The sequence below is a fragment of the Grammomys surdaster genome, unplaced genomic scaffold, assembly GCF_004785775.1.
Source record: "Grammomys surdaster isolate TR1022 unplaced genomic scaffold, NIH_TR_1.0 130, whole genome shotgun sequence".
NCBI lineage: Eukaryota > Metazoa > Chordata > Mammalia > Rodentia > Muridae > Grammomys > Grammomys surdaster.
In genome coordinates, this window is record NW_021604588.1 from 1,488,474 (window position 1) to 1,506,075 (window position 17,602).

Genomic DNA, 17,602 nt, shown 5'->3' on the forward strand with positions numbered 1-17,602 from the left:
ACAGGGCAGGTAGCACTAAGGAGATCCAGATGGCAAAAGGCAAGCACAAGAACATAAGCATCAGCAACCCAGGGTACTTGGCATCATTAGAACCTAGTTCTCCCACACTAGAAAGTCCTGAATTCCCCATATCACCAGGAAAGCAAGATTCAGATTTAAAATCACTTCTAATGATGGCAATAGAGGACTTTAAGAAGGACATAAATAACACTCTCAAAGAATTTGAGGAGAACACAGGTAAACAGATAGAAGCCCTTAAAGAGGAAAACACAAAAAGCCCTTAAAGAATTACAAGAGAACACAACCAAACAGGTGAAGGAATTGAACAAAACTATTGAGGACATAAAAATGGAAGTAGAAACAATAAAGAAATCACAAAGGGAGACTACCCTGGAGATAGAAAACCTAGGAAAAAAATCAGGAGTCATAGATGCAAGCATCACCAACAGAATACAAGAGATAGAAGAGAGAATCTCAGGTGCAGAAGATACAATGGAAAACATTGACACAACTGTCAAAGAAAACACAAAATGCAAAAAGTTCTTAACACAAAACATCCAGGAAATCCAGGACACAATGAGAAGACCAAACCTAAGGATAATAGGTATAGATGAGAGTGAAGATTCCCAACTTAAAGGGCCAATAAATATCTTCAAAAAAATTATAGAAGAAAACTTCCCTAACCTAAAGAACGAGATTCCCATAAACATACAAGAAGCCTACAGAACACCAAATAGACTAGACCAGAAAAGAAACACCTCCTATCACATAATAGTTAAAACACCAAATACACATAACAAAGAAAGAATATTAAATGCAGTAAGGGAAAAAGGCCAAGTAACATATAAAGGCAGACCTATCAGAATTACACCAGACTTCTCAACAGATACTATGAAATCGAGAAGATCCTGGACAGATGTCATACAGACCTTAAGAAAACACAAATGCCAGCCCAGGCTACTCTACCCAGCAAAAACTCTCAATTACCACAGATGGAGAAACCAAGATATTCCATGACAAATCCAAATTTACGCAATATCTTTCCACAATCCCAGCATTACAAAGAATAATAGCAGGAAAGCTTCAATACAAGGAGGGAAATTATATCCTAGAAAAAGCAAGAAAGTAATCCTCTTCCAACAAATCCAAAAGAAGATAGCCTCACAAAGATAACTCCACCACTAATAACAAAAATAACAGGAAGCAACAATCACTGTTCCTTAATATCTCTTAACATCAATGGACTCAATTCCCCAATAAAAAGACATAGGCTAATGGACTGGATACATAAACAGGAGGACCCAGCATTTTGCTGCATACAGAAACCCACCTCAGTGACAAAGATAGACACTACCTTAGAGTAAATGGCTGGAAAACAATTTTTCAAGCAAATGGTCGTAAGAAACAAGCTGGAGTAGCCATTCTAAAACTTCTAGCCCGAGAACACAAAGGAAGGGACTCATGACTCCACCTGTATAGGTAGTTGAGGGTGGCCTTGTCAGGCATCAGTGGAAGTAGAGGGCTTTGGTGCCTGATAGTTTGAATTCCCTAGTGTTGGGGAATTCAAGAGCAGGGAGGCGGGAATGGGAGGATGGTGGGAGCACAGCCTCATAGAAACTTCCAGAATTATATGGATTAGACATGACAGAGACAGGCTGCCAGAAGACTAGATTCCAGAATTCAAACAAAAAAATTATCTTGATACTATAATTTGTCTTGAGGATTGTATATTGCAGAGTACACAGCCTTGGTGTATCTACTCATCAAGCAAGCTGAGCAGACCTGCTCAAACCTCTGATGTCCTGGAATCTCAGCTGAATGCAGTGAAGACACAGAGATCAGAGGCTTATCAATTCCCCCCCCCCCCGCCCCTCTTCTAATATCTCAACGTCTGTAATCAGCTTGAAGAAGTTAATGAAGAGTCGGTGTCCCTATTCCCTGGGCTTGGGGACTGAGGTGGTTAATACTGGGCTGTCTTTCTAGGGGAAAGTAGTGGTTTTGTCAGAACAGGGAGGAATAGCTAGGATTTATTACATAGCTATAACCTATTGGTAGAAATCTGTATAATTGTTATTAAACTGAAGTTATAATTTCTTAAATGGTACAAAATTTACTTTGATTTCAAATTTAAGATTTTCATTGGTATGAGTTCCTTATTGATATAAAAGTGAGATTAATATTGTTACTCTCATAGACATTGTGCCTAAATAACACATTTAGGAATATAAAGCTTAGACCCAGTCCTTCTTTAACTCTTTTAACTGATTCAAGATGGTTAGCCTGTGAGTTAAAAGCCTATAGCAAATTCATGGCTCTGAGTTTATTGTTAGGGTGTTTTCTATATTTTATTTAGAAATAGCTGAGAGGAGTTAACAGACAACAGTCCAGATTGCCTTACATGGATAGTTGGTTTTCAAAACGTCTGAAGTCCACAGAATTGACACTACACACATTTCTGTATTAATGTTCATTTTGATTAGAGACCTGTCTGCTCCTGACAGCTTCCTGTCCTGGATTCTAAGAAGAAATTGAGCATCTTTGGAGTTACTCCAGTTGTGGTGAGATAGCCACTAGGCAAGAATTGCCTCTTTTCATCTACAAACAAACTACTGTCCAGAAAAGGACACACTTGCGGAATAGTTGACTGATTATATCTGCCAAGACAGAGTAATCAGTCCTTAATAATTCTGCATCACTAGGTCTGTCAGATGATCCTGGGCCAGAAGGCTGAAGATCGGATGCTCCAATATTTTGTAGTATGGGGACTGTCCAGGTGTTCAGCGGTCTCTATACTATAAATTGGCTAAGTTTTAGAAGCTATGCTTTGTGCTTCCCATAATTTCAGTTAATTCAGTCATTCTGGATTTTTGACGGGGTTGAAGACTTAGAGTCTCATAGCCAAGCCTGGCTATTTACTTTTAGGGAAAAGATTTGAGAGGATGATTTTCAGCTGACATACATTCTAAAGCCAAGAAAAAAGCCAGGATCAGAACTAAGTCTTTTAGTTAGGAGAGATGACAGAGGTTCTGGTTAGTCAACAAAATGATGGACTGGGTATTAGGTCTATCTTGTACCTTACTGATACAAATTGGTATAGTTATGCTCTAATTGTATTTTGAGAGAAAAGTTTTATTTTAACAGAAAGGGTGATATGTAGGAGGAGCTAAAGTGGGAGGAGTAAGGAGAGGAAGGGGAGGAGTAAGGAGAGGAAGAGGAGGAGTAAGGAGAGGAGGAAGAGGAGCTAGGAGATGAGTGGGGGGGAATCAAAGGGGGGAACATGGAAGCGGATGTTCATGTGTCTCCGCCAGTCAGAGATAGTTGGTATATCTAGGTTGGGTTGGGTTACACTTCTGATTGTATGGGCATCTTGTTATTGAGCATTATCAAACTTATAAAGCCTTTGATTAACATTTAAAAAAAAAGTTACTAATAAAAAAAATGAGGAGGGAGGGTGATGGAATATATGTGACAGAAAATCAGATGAGGAAACTAGCTGGAGGAAGAAAGGGAAGGGGCAGAGGGAAACAAATCAGAACTCTAATGACACATGTATGAGGATGCTATAATAAAACCCAGTTATCTCTCTCTCTCTCTCTCTCTCTCTCTCTCTCTCTCTTTCTCTCTTTCTCTCTCTCTACCTCTATCTCTATCTCTATCTCTATCTCTATCTCTATCTCTATCTCTATCTCTATCTCTATCTCTATCTCTATCTCCTGTCCTGGCCTCTCCTGGTTCCCTGCTTAGGGCTTCATATTGCTGATAAATCTTACCTTTACTTCTCCTTCATGTTTCTATCTATGCCTGGCTGTAATAAAGAATAGAACTACTGATATACTTTTGAGGTCCTCTAGACAAGGCTAATGTATGGGTGCCTCAGCTACCATATTTGATGACTCTGAATCAGCAGAAGTCAGATTTATCACTTCAACTTCTGAAATTGCAGCTATGTTTACTTTGGAGGGGACAGTAACACTGGACAGGCAACTCAGGGTGGTGACTCTTAAAGCAGCAGGTCCAGAAATGGCCTTGGAAAGGGCACTGGTTTCTCTTCTCCCAATGTACACTACTCACTGTAGGTTACACATAAGTTGGGAACTAAATCTCTAGTCCAGGCCTTTATCTCTTGTGGTGGGCAGCTTTGGGGTTGGATCTCTAGGTCTTCATGACAGCAATGGGCTTCATCTATCTATCCTACTGTCAGCTTACTCCTAAATGATTTTAGTGTTATCCCTCAGAGTTGAGGAATGACTGCAAAAATTGAACCCTACCTCTAGGTGGAGACATACCTCAGCTCTCCTCCCTTAAGATCACTCAGTTGGACAGGTCAAGGACCAGGCTAAGGGAGTATCCCAAGGAAGGCAGATCATGTTCTTTTCCTTCCTCTAATCCCTATCCACTAGCCCAGCCCCTCAGCTGCTGTGAGGTTTGGCTGCATCTGCCTGCCTTTCTAGTCCTGGAGCTAACCTCCATGCAGGCTTATCTCAGAGAGCATGGTTTTCACTCTTCTCTTCTCCATACATATCCCCTGGGCAACTGTGAGAATTCCAGATTGCCTGGGCTGGGGCTGGAGTTCAAATTCTAGTCAACTGTCATTAAACTTTTAAAAAAGAAAGGGGGGCAGTGCAGAGGAGATGGCTCCATGTACAAGCATGAGGAACTTGATCACTAGTAAAGCAGGGCACAGCTGCGGGCAGAGGTACAGACAGCTGAGTCTCGGGTTTCTGGACAGCCAGTGAAATCAATCACTTCAAAAAGACACTTTCAAAAAGTAAAGTCGGTAGCAATAATGGAAAACATGGATGAACAGACAAACTAACATATGCATATATGAAAATACACTACAATCTTAAAAGGAAATCCTAGTATTTGTATAAAAAATGAATCTAGAGAAATTAAACTTAGTGAAATAGGCCTAACAAACAAAAATATGGTCTTACTTATATGTGATCTTATTTTTGCATCACAGATATAGAAAGAATGAAAAGATGTTGGTCAAAGGGTACATGTCCAACCAGAGAAGTAAGTTTTGAGATGTACTGTACAGGATGACTAGAGTAAAAAATATATAATGTACTTTATGTTTCAAATATCAAAGTAAAATTCATACCACATTGCAAATATTGATCAAACATTAAATGTCTTCTTAGAGGCCAACCCTCCAGTGTGTGGATTCCGCAGTCTGTCCACTCTGGGATGCTGCACTCCTATCTCCCTAGGAGCATCCCATTTTCTCTACTGACTATCGCCTGCAAGCTTCTGAATAATCAGTTTCTCTCAAGTTAGTGTGATTGTTCTTATTTACTACCACTCCCCCTATACTTCTATTTGCAACACAATTCCTTCTGAGTGCCTACTTTTGCATTTCCACATCTGTCTCTCATGGAACTACACCAATTAAGTTTATGCATCTAAGCCACCAAAACGACACTGAGGCTGGCCAAGAGTTATTTACCTCCTGCTGAGTGAAGCCAGTGGTCATCTCTCAGTTCCTATCTTACTTCCCCAGTAGAAACTTGGGACTCCATAGATCCTACTCTCTCCCCCAAAAAAACACTTCAACCTGACCCACCTTCTCCCCGAAGCACTCCCCCAGAGAGAGCCCTTATTCCTCTCTGTCTGATCTTCCTCAGCTCACAGCTCTGGAGCTCTCGTGACAGCTCACGGCTTCCTGTCTAGTCTTTGCCCCATGGGTTTCACCTCCATTATGTGCTCACCACTCTCAAACTCTGACCTCCTGCTTCGAATTCTTGCTTGGCCTTCAGGCTCATATGCAGTTGCGTATGCAGTGCTCCATTTGTGGCTGGTGATATAACTCAATGATAGGTCACTTGAGTTCCCCTTACTGTTGGTCCAGTGATGCCAAACAAACAGCCTTCTATAGAGATAGCTGACTTAACACATTCATTTGAACATCTATGAGATATCTCAAAGTTAACAAGTCAAAACAGAACCATCATCTTCTCTCACTCTTTTGAGCTGTAATATGCAAATCTTGTACTAAAAAATGTTGATGAACTCTTGGACTCTATCAAAAACAATTACACACACACACACACACACACACACACACACACACACACACACACAAAGATTAATTGGGTGAGATGGTGGGGGATGGAGTTAGCGGTGCTTGAATGTAGACCTGACAGCCTGAGTTCGGTCCCCAGAGCCCTGACAGTAAACCGATGAACTGACTCCAGGGTTGTCATCTCATCCTCACACAAGCATCCCTGCCCCCAAACAAATAGACAAAGAGTAACTGAATATGATGGTTTTCTGAGCTTTACTGCTGTGAAGGGACACAATGACAGTTTCAGAGGGCTTAGTCCATTATCATCATGGAGGAGGCTATAGCAGCAGGCTGGCATACACTGGAGAAGTAGCTGAGAGCTTTTACACCCTGTTCCATAGGCAGCAGGCACAGAGAGAGACACTGGGCCTGGCTTGAGCTCCCAAAATCTCAAAGCTCACCCCAGTGACATAGCTTTCCAACAATGCCACCCATCCCAAACCCTCCCAGTCTACCAACCTGAGGCCAAGCATGTAAATATATATAAAACTAGGGGGATCATTCTCATGCAAACCCCCATGAGGCTGCATGCCTAGAATCCCAACACTAGAAAGGCTAAGGGTAGAGGAATGCCACAAGTTTGAGGCCAGCCTGGGATACATAGTAAGAACAAGCTTAACCTGGGAAAACTCTGTTGAGAGAGCAGATAAGCAATAAACTCCCTAACACACACAATTAAAAACTAGCTGTCAAGAATGTCAGACCCAAAACCAGAAAGACTAGGCATAATGGTTCATACCTTATCTATAATCTTAGGACTCAGGAGGCTAAGGCAGGAGGATTGAGATGAGATTATTGCCAATCAGGGTTACATAGTAAGATTCAGTCTTAACATACACAAAGTTCTAGCAAGCCTAAGATAAAATTCTAATACAGCTATGTAAAAGCATTGGATTAAACATAAAACACATTTATAATGTGGATAAAAATCTTTACAAAGGAACAATAATCTCAAGTACCCCTCTCCCCCAAAAGGAGTGGGGCCTTAACAGTGGCGAATGCTACAAGAACTTCCCAGAGGAAAGGAGAGCAGTGGGGCCAGCAGGTGAAGGAATGCATTGGGAACTGGAGAAGCACAGGACAACACTTTCACATCTGAGCAGATATGCCTGCACACTTAGCAAGCATAGGAGTGGAAGGCAGGGTAAGCCAAGCATCCACATCTACCTCAGAACCCATACAACACATCCACATACTTAGAAACAAAGAAGGAGAGAGCACTTTCCCAGCAGAGTCCTGGATTCCTCAAGAACAAGAGAGGTCAGATTACAACGAAACGACACGACACAGGACCTTCCAACTGCTCAGGTCAACTATCACCTCAGAACTCTACACTCAGCTACCTTTCAAGAATAAGGAAGAGCTGATGATGGCTGGGCTGTAACTCAGTGAACGCCCAAGGCCTGGGTCTAATCACCAGCAGCAGCAACAACAAAAAGCAAGAGTTGAATCAGACAGCTTAGGTAAAGACCAAGAATCTGAAAATCAGAAGTTAATAGACTCCTGAAGTTTGTACTTGAGGACTAGGGCAGCTAACTCAGACTAACGGAGAGACACAGAGACAAGGTCTTATGGTACTGTTTACTCTTTTCCATACTTTTGAAACGTTTTTATAAGTAAACATGTAAGATTTAGAAAAACAGACAAAAATGGGCTTTAAAAAGGAATGAAATTACAGCTAAATAAATTCTTAGTGAAGATTTTAAAAAATTGGTAATAGTAACAGACAAGGCAAGGCGTTCCCTCTCCCACGTGATTGTCACATGCTTATAGCTGCAGCCACGACACCACAAACTCTGCACACGCTCAATGGCACTTCACGTTTGCTAACTTGTCCTAAGGAAATTACCAGAAAAATGAGCAAGAAATTCAAAATGTTCATTACAGCCGAGGATTGGTTAAACAAATTATAATATATCCACATGAATATTACTTCCATATAAAAATAGAGTGGTCAAAAATAATATAAACTAGCTGTTGGCTGAGGCGGCCATCTTCCAGTATTCCCCAAAATGGCAAGCACAAAGAGGGCAGGAGAGGCCTCTGCCTTTAAGCCTTAGCTGTTCCTCTGGACGCATCCATACAGGTTTACAAGAAGGGTGAGAAAGATATCAAGAGAATGGGCACTGTTCAAATGAGTGCCTCAGGAAGGTTACTGTGGCAGAACTAGAAGAGTCTACGGCACCACCCAGCATGCTGCTAGCTAGCAATGTTGTTGTGAACAAGCAAATTTGGGTCAAGACTCTTGCCAAGAGAATTACTGTGCACACTGAGCTTACTGAGCGCTCTAAGAGCTGAGACAGCTCCCTGAAATGGCAGAGGGAAAATGACAGAGAAAACAAAGCCAAAGAAAAGGACACCTGGGCTCAGCTCAACACCCACCGGCCAGCCTCACCCACAGAAGCACACTTCTAGAGAAGGGATCAGCGGGAGACTGAGCCCAGTGCACAAAACAGAGAGAAAAGGCCAGACTGTTACAAATATGTATGTGGGCACATGAAATGAGGACATCTGTGACAAAGACAAATAGCTACATTTTATTACACAAAACAGTCATTCCAAAAGGGAGCTATAGTCTCCATTTAGGAAATTCTCTCTACAAAAACTTAACATCTACACACATTGAAATATTGAGTTATTTTGGTGGTAATATTTTTTGACTAATCAAAACTTTCTAAATTTTCTAAAATAAGCATAAGTATTATAAAAATTTTAACTTTCAAATTTTGAGCCTTTTTTTTCTGTACTAAATGATTTGCTGTTTACTGCTTCCTATAAAATGTGAAACCACAAGTTCTTTAAATTCTAGATTGTCCAATAGTGAGAGACAAGTTTACTTAGCATTTCTGTTATTAGTTAGTTCAAGAAATTAATACTGGCATTTCATCATACACTAAAAATAAAAAACCCATGTAAAAAGCTATAAGCATGGAAAAATATGACTAGCAAAAAGGATATTCATATAATACATTTTTCTTACTTTATTTATTTCTTATTTATATCTTTAATTCTTTTTTTCTGACAGATGTGTAGTGCACATCTTTAATTCCAGTACATAGGAAGCAGAGGCAGAGGCAGGTGGATCTCTGTGAGTTTAAGGCCAGCAAGGTCTATACAGAAAATTTCAGGTTAGCCAGAGCTATATAGCCTGTCTCTAAAATAAAATGTACAGAGTTAGGTAGAAAACTCTGTTTTCTTTGAGAGCAGGTCTGATGATAGCCAGCTGGTCCTGAACTCCCAATCTTCACCTTTTAGCCTCTGGAGTGCTGGGATTATAGGCATGTACCACTATGTCTGAAAATCTCTTCAAATCTTATAACATAGACATGATCTTAAATTTCAAATGAAGCATCTTATTTGTTTAATATTTGAAGATTTTCTGGTACCATATTGAGAAATGCCTCTGTTTAAATGGCCCTTCCACTGTTAAGATGATTTCTTCATAGCCTTTGATGCCAAATCCTTACTAGCAAGAAGTCTTGCACAGTAAGCGTTTATGCGCTGAACTGCTAAACGACCTATGCCTGTTTCTTTCACACATACTTAAAATATTTATCTAAGACATCTTGCTTAACATTCTCCAGTAGCTGTCTTCCACTATTATCTTGTTAGCTGTCTCTTCCTCCACTTTCATTTCAAGCATTCCTTCATGGTTTCTTAAAGTTATAAATTTAAATGTAATCTTGCAGTCGCGTCGCCCCCCGAAGTCTTTGCTTCAAAAATAAAGTCACCCAGGATAGACAACACATAGGGGAGGGGAGGGGTGTTGTATAGCAGTAACACAGGCCATGCCTGTAATTCCAGCTCTTAGAAGGCTGGGGCAGGATGACTGAGTTAAGAGGCTACTCTGGGCTACACAGTGAGACCCTGTCTCAACAAAACAAAACAAAACCCAAAAGCATAGCACCTATAATTATGCACTGTACTTAATAATGATAATAAGTAACTATTACTGGTTTATGTATATCTTAGCCTATACTTTTTATTATTAACATGTATCCCTACTTATAAATAAAAGTTTACTGGAAAATAGTATGCCATATTAGTCCAGTGGCAGCTTCATCCATCTGGTATTTGCCTCATCTCCTAAAAGCATCAAGTGGCCATGTCAAAGGGCTGACCTATACCTTCTAGGTTTGTGTAAATACTGTCCTAAGGATACATTTTGAGAGTGTATCCCCACTAAGCAACACACATGTCTGAAAATAAATACATATTTAATTCTCTACATAATTTGATCAGGTAGGTAGTTTTCGCCTTCATTCGCCTGCAGACAGAGAAGAGAGACCTAACAGGTCTAACACTTGGCAGGGTAAGTGCAGACAGCAGGCGCCAGGACCCATACCACTCCCCTGTTATTTCACTACCTTCGTGTGAGGTTCACTCAAGGTTTGGCTTGTCAACTTTTCCACAGATTTCTGTTGGCTAAGTTAAAATACTGGTTCAACAGAACAAAAGAAAGCACTCCTCGAACTGAGAGAGGATGCGCAGCTGATGAAGGTGTGAGCCCCAGTCTCACGCACTCAGGGTTAGCTACAAGCACCCTTCCTGTTGGAATCTCTACACTCCGAGTTAGCGTACTGTGAGCACTGACCAGGATGTGATCTACTCGGTCTCTCTTCTTCCGTCCAAACTTCATCATCTTCTGCCAGTCTGTTTTGTGGTTTGGCTCCTTCTTAAGACTGAACAGTTTGAGTACTTCAGTTGTTATGAAGTGCTGTTGAAATGAGAGGGAGAAGTAAACCACAGGCACACACATCCTTAGAGTCACGTTTACAACGCCAGAGACAGATTTATGCTCACAGAGTACTTCTGGTTGACGAACACAGCTTTCTTCTACTTAATTCCTCTTACAATATGGAGGGAAAAGCATCTCAAACACTCAGACTGTATTCACTTAACAATTTTGTTTTTATAAAACATATAAAAGTAGAACCAATGGTATATCTTTCAAGAAAAGTCACTTCAGAGTTGAGTTTTTAAAAGAACCACTGTTCTTTCAATAATAAACACTTATGTGTTTATGTGTGCAAGTATTAGCATATTCTCATAGGAGGCCAGAGGAGGGTGCTGGATTCCTTGGGGCTGGAGTTGCAGTCTGTTGTGAGCCACGCAACATGGGTGGGTGCTGGGAACTGAACTTGGGTGCTTTGTAATAGCAGTACACATGTGTAACAGCTCAGCTCTCTCTCCAACATGTCACTGCTCCGAGCTGGGAACTACCACGTGAGCAGCTGGGAGTACTACTGCACTAGAAGAGCACACATCTCCATCTCAAACATTATACAGAAACACTGACAGCACTTCAGGAGGAGGGGAATGGCAAAGTTCTGCTGCTTTGTTTTGGTTTTTGAGGCAGAGTATTATTACTTTGTGGCCCAGGCTGCCCTCAAACTCATTGTAATCCTCCTGCCTCAGCCTGCATATGCTGAGATTATAGACATGTGCCACTATGTGCATCTGTAGCATGGGAATTTAACTATTAACAGTATCTAATCAACCATCCTTAAAAACCCATTTAAAATTAAAAATATTAAAAACTTAAAGTGAGTATGGAGTATGTACTCTATGCTTCATGCATACACAAATGACAGGCAGTATCTAGTCTATGTTTCATGTATATACATATGATGATGGCCTTTATATTATGGCCTTATTTTTAGCTCATTATATTATTAAAAATTTATTTTTTAGCCTAGCAGTGGTGGTGCACGCCTTTAATCCCAGCACTTGGGAGGCAGAGGCAGGCGGATTTCTGAATTCGAGGCCAGCCTGGTCTACAGAATGAGTTCCAGGACAGCCAGAGATATACAGAGAAATCCTGTCTCAAAAAACAAAAAAAAAATTATTTATTATTACTTTTGAAGGTATTTCAATAAGCAATGATCTCAGTGGAGGAGCAAGATACATTTATATGTCAGAATCACTGGACAAGGTTCTCAAACTGCTGATGTGAGCCCCAAATTCTACTACTCTGTCTGTAGACAGGCACATGATGTACTCAAGAGATTTATTAACTTGGATGAGTACAGGGTGTAAAATGTGGAGTGTATTTTGAAAATGTTTCTGTAAAGGATCAGATGTAAGTAGTTCAGGTTCTGCAGGTTGCATGGTCTTCGTCATGTACCTGTCTTCTACTACTAGAGAAGGAAAGCAGTAAACACAAGGAAGTCTGGCTGTGGTCCACCAACACTTGATTTGTAAAGGCTATAACTAGATATGGCCCATGGGCCATAGTATACCAACCTCCAACCACACATAACATAGCTTATAGATAAATTAGTGTCTGCAAGCATAAAATCTTTTTAGAAAACTTTTTATGATAAAGTAAGTTTGAAAAACTCAACTCTTAAACCTCACTGCTCAAGAATAGCCCTGGAATCAACAGTGTTAACAATTGCACAGTTGAGAGCAGCATTTCAGCCTCTTCCCTCTGAAGCTTTTGATGTACACTAACTCTGAAAAGGAAACTTCTGTAGCCAGGCCTGGTGGCTCAAGGCCGTCCGTTCGTTCGTTCGTTCTTTCGTTCGTTATCTCAGCACTTGGGAGTCTCAAAGCCAAAGGACTGTGAGTTCAAGGTCAGCATAGGCCCCATCTCAAATAACACACAACAACAACAAAAACAACAACAAAACTAGCTGACCTAAGAAAACACATGAATATGTATGTAAGACCTGACAGTCCAGTGCTTAAAGGCCAGGAGCCGGTTCACAGTAACCCTCTATCACTGTTGACTCCACGAACAACTAACGACTCATGGTATACAAAGACAGGTGCCCACTTCTATGTCATTTATAGATCTGTATAAATAAATAGGAAACCAAAGGAGAGAACTGAGAGTTTGCAGCTTACCTTGATTTCCTCAAGGTTATTTGGGTTTTTCACACGTCGGAAATAACTAGAATTGATTCTACATGGCTTCATCCAGACAGGCTGGTTCAAGTTGGGATCCTCAGCAAAGATTTCCTCAAAAATCTCTTTTGTTAAATCAAAAACCGCCTTAATAGAGAGAAAAGAAAGGGGAAAGTAGAAAAAAGAAACAAAACAACAGTAATAAAGTGGCTGGGAATCCAAATTTCAGACAATGGGTAAGGAACTAAAGAACAATAGTATTTTGTTACCTGCTTGTAGACTCTTCTACTCGTGCTTCCTATGTCTAGACCTTTACTGGCACAGCCAAGGAACTTGGTGGGAATACTGAGGCCATGAAGGTCCTGACCTAACTCTTTCCATTTCCAAAGCTCCTCTGCTGCATTATGTACAAGGCTTTCGACTTCTTCTGCCGTATGGGGAACTGCCAATAATGTCTCACATGGCTTCTGGGGTGCTCGTTTAGGTTCTGCCATTAGAGGTACAACTGTTTCTTCTGCCTTACTCTTTTGGATCTTGTGAGAAGAGCTCAAACCAAAATCTTCATCAAACCAGTCTTGATCGTCCAATGCGCTCAGGAACTCTCTGCGGATCTCAAGTTCAGCAAGTCTCTTAGCCAGCTCTTCCTGCCCACTGGCACCAAACACTGGGCTCTCCTGTAGAAACAAACATTCAAATAAAAGACCATTTAGTGACTTCACCTTACTTAGCAGTTTTTGAAAGATAAAGCACACCTATTACTTATGTGTTTTAATGTCTCTCTAAGAACTGTAAAATTACAAAATAATGGTCACTGATGAATAAGAAAAACCTATCTTCTTTCCACTCTCTGCTTATATAAACCTAGCCATTAAATTTTATAATAAAATATTTATTCATTAGTTTGTTCTTTCCTTTTACATATCATTAATCATTCTATTTCTGAAGGACTATCACTAAGATTCTGAAATGGGAAATGAAGATTCTTACCTTTGGTGATTATCTGGCTCAAGTTAATCAAAATCATTACTTTCCTTAGTTATCCATGGGCAACCTAAACAAGCTGACAGACTGAGTCTATGTCATAGAGGGTGTGTTTCAGTTTTATCAGAATCATCTCCACAACCGCTAGTCTCTGTAGGGTACCACAAATAGAATAGATAGGTGAAACAGACCTGGGGTGAGAACCACTGGGACGTTCCAAAGACTGTGGACGGAGATATAACATGTGGACTGTATACGGGGGCCATCAATATAGTAGTGTAAAAGAAGTTTCAGTTCCCACAACCTGACAGTGTTCACGACAACCCTATGGTGACTGCTCATGACATAACAGAGGGCAATTATACTTCAGACAGAAAAACAGCTCAAGTACTCTAAAAACAGTATCTAATGAGCAGGAGGCTGGGGAAATATCCACCCCAAATAGAACTAGTGTATGCTACAAAGGAAGGTAATCAGACTCTTCTCTAGATAAATACTCACAGGTCTGGGACACATATCTGGAGAAGAAATCTCTTCTTTTTCATCTTCCAATTCAGGCCTTAAAAAGCAACTTGGAACACTGGGTGATTGGTCCTCAGTATTTTGGGGTGGGTCTTGGGGTGGTACTTTTTTCTGGTCAAGAAACTCCTGATTGCTAAGCTGGATTTTCTCATTTCTAGCCCTTTTGACTTGTTGTAGTTGACTGACTGTGTCTTTCACAAAGACTTGTAACAAACTGTCTGTTAGTAAGCTGACTGTCTCTAGTTGTTGCTTTGACTTTTTTTCTTCACTTATTGATGACTTCAGCTGAGCTTCTAATTGGTTTTTTTCTCTTGTTAAAAGATCCAGAAGAGGGGTAGAAGGCTTTTCTGAAATTTGAGAATAAAAGTTCTCTTCCTTCTCTGCAGGCTGCTGTTGCTTTGATTCTTTAGAACACGTGCTGTCTGAAGTAGTAGCACCTGCAGCAGCAGGAACACTTTCTGTGGCACTGGAAACAAGGACTTGGTTCTCCTTACAAGAAATCAGAGGATCTACTGAAAACTCTTGGTGATCATGGACTTCTAGGATCTCAGAAGTGTCTGTTTCTATATTAAGGCTTCTATCTTTATCTACTGAGGCTTCTGTATTCTGCATACTAGGTAGTGATTTCTCACAAAAATATTCAGCTATATTGTTTTCTCTGTCTTTTAGACATTTTATATCTTTCTGTTCTTGATTATAGGGTTGGTACTGTTCATCTGAGTAAGATTCTTCATCTTCATTTATGTCTATATAGTCATCAAAGTTTTCTAGGAGGTGAGATATTTTTTGAGGAGGAGCAAAAATACCATGCTTGTCTTTGCACACAAAATACACAATCCCATCATATGTCCCATTGTTGTTTCCTTCAGGCTTATCCAGTTCTACTCCAGCCCAAAATCCTTTAGCAAAGTCAGTCTCACCTTTGAACCGAAGAGTACCTGGCTGAACATTGCCAATCAACACCCTATCCCCAATGTGGAAATCTAGTAGCTCCTCTGTGGCAGAAGCTGCAGCCAGGGGGAGGGGCTCAGTACCCCCCTGCTCATGGCCCACGTCGCTGCGCTCCTTGCTCTTCATTAGCTCCGTCGGGGACCTGAGCTCCAGCAGCCTCTCCGAGTGGACACCACTGTGAACAGAGAGGCTTTTCTCACCGAGGCACTCACTGATCTCCTCATCACTTCCAGACCCAGTGGTTCCACTTCTAGAGCTCCTCGTGAGCTGTGACTTCTCTCTGTGAGACTCAGAGTCTTTCCTGAGTGACAATGATGACACCTCAGAGTCATCTTTACTAATCTCATCAGCAGAAATCCCTTTCTTGAAAGAAGACACTTCAAAATCTTCAGAGTAGGATGACTCTTTAGGAACAGAAAGGCGTCCTGACAACGTGGAGTCCCCATTCTCTCTGCATTCTTGTTCAGGAATGCCTCCTGCTGACTGGATGTCTTGACTGCTGCCATCTGTACTTTGATTGGACTGATTCTCTTTCAGTACTTTCTCTTTTTCATGAAACATTTCCGTGGCTGTTTTAACTAAGTCTTGCTGCACATTTGCAGAGTCTGAGGGAAGCTCTTTATCTGACAGGGTTTCAGAGGTCAGGTCTAGTTTCAGTAGGACTTCAGATCCCCCTGACTGCTTACAATAGGGATCTTCAACCTCACTCTTCTCCAGTTTCATGGATTCTATTTCTTGTATTTCTGATTTCTGACTAGAATCTTCAGCCTTAGCCTCTGACACGTCATAAATCTGATCAGGTGCATTTAATTCCTTCACAGGAGATAATGAGGGTGTGCTTTCCAGAGAATCTCTAGACTCTGTCTGCGTTTTTCTTGATGACAGAACTGGAGATGAGGCTTGCAAATGGTCTATCCGGCTGTCCAACTCAACCCCTCTCTTTGCATAGGCAGATAATGACTTTTCTGATATGGCTCTCTCAGAACATGATAATGAAGAATCTTAAAGAAAAAAAAAAGATAAAATTATTTAATCACAATCTTTCAGTTCTGAGACCCAAAATTTATATAAAAGCCAACTCTCAGTTAAGAAAAGCTCTTGTCAATAAATATGATTTGCTCTGTTTATCATATAAGGTTGTTTTTATTTTTTAAAAATCTACTGTATTAAGAATAAATAGAATGTTAAAAATTTTTTAAGTTTGGAATAATTTATAAAGTAACAGGGACTAAGTTTATGACACCATTATTTAACATGATCATTGGGAACACGACCATGGGAAAGCAGGCTATATAAAGAACGTTTTGTCCTCAAGCACAAGAACATGGTGGGGATATATTTCTATTATTCCTCTTAAAAATGAATTTTTGGTGGCCAGAGAGATGGCTTAATTGTTAGGAGAATTTGCTATTCTACTAGAGGACCCAGGTTCATTTCCCAGTACCTACATGGCAACTCAGAACCATCTGTAATTTCAGTTTCAGGGGACCTCATGCCCTCTCCGAAGGCACAAGACACACATGTGGTGCATAGGCATACATGTAGGTAAAACGTCTATACATATACAATAAAAAGTTTTTAAAATGTAATGAATTTTTCTGGAGACCCTAAGTTCTCTAATATGTATGTATATGTGAGAGAAAGAAAAAGAGGGGAGGAGAATGAAAATATGAGATTATTTCTGCAAATTTATGACTTTAAGGGCTAAAGTAGCAAACTAAAAAGAAAGTATGATATAATGAGTTAACAACTCAGGTTTTGTATTCAAATCTCCACTTTACCATTACTGGCAGGAAGGTAGCTTTTATTTGCCTCAATTCAGTTTCTTCATATGATTACATTTTGTTTTCATTTTCTAGTAATTGTTACCTTTGAGCTAAATTGAAAAACTTCCAATTATTTAATCACATTACATAACAGATAAGTAATGGATCGCGGAGGGTCGTAGAGATGTTGATAGTGTGCAGCAGCTTGACTTCCATGCCTCCCTGGTTATCAGGAACGGGGGAATAGAAAGTGTTTAAAAGAATTTAGTGCTGGGGCACAAGTTCCCAAGAGACACTGCACTTGGGATTCTAAGGTAAAATGGTGACCTAAGCCTAAGAGTCTCACTTCAGAATAAGCAACAATCCAGACCCTGTCAGAGAACAGAACAGAGCAAGGAGAAGTGGGAGTACTGAGCATGCTACATAACTGAGGAAACGGACTTTCCCAAATCAAAAAGCT

The 17,602-nt window shown here is 40.4% G+C and overlaps 1 protein-coding gene across 4 annotated transcripts in view; it reads right to left on the reverse strand.

Moving 5' to 3' along the window:
• Window positions 1-17,602, reverse strand: part of Cep350 (centrosomal protein 350) — a 137,301-nt gene that overhangs the window by 7,640 nt on the left and 112,059 nt on the right. For all 4 annotated transcript variants that reach the window (XM_028758394.1, XM_028758401.1, XM_028758385.1 and 1 more), the window contains 4 exons: window positions 14,405-16,377; window positions 13,192-13,596; window positions 12,923-13,069; window positions 10,665-10,787 (listed from right to left, as the gene is read on the reverse strand). In XM_028758394.1, coding sequence (XP_028614227.1) covers window positions 10,665-10,787; window positions 12,923-13,069; window positions 13,192-13,596; window positions 14,405-16,377 — 2,648 coding nt within the window. The remainder of the gene's footprint in view (window positions 1-10,664; window positions 10,788-12,922; window positions 13,070-13,191; window positions 13,597-14,404; window positions 16,378-17,602) is intronic.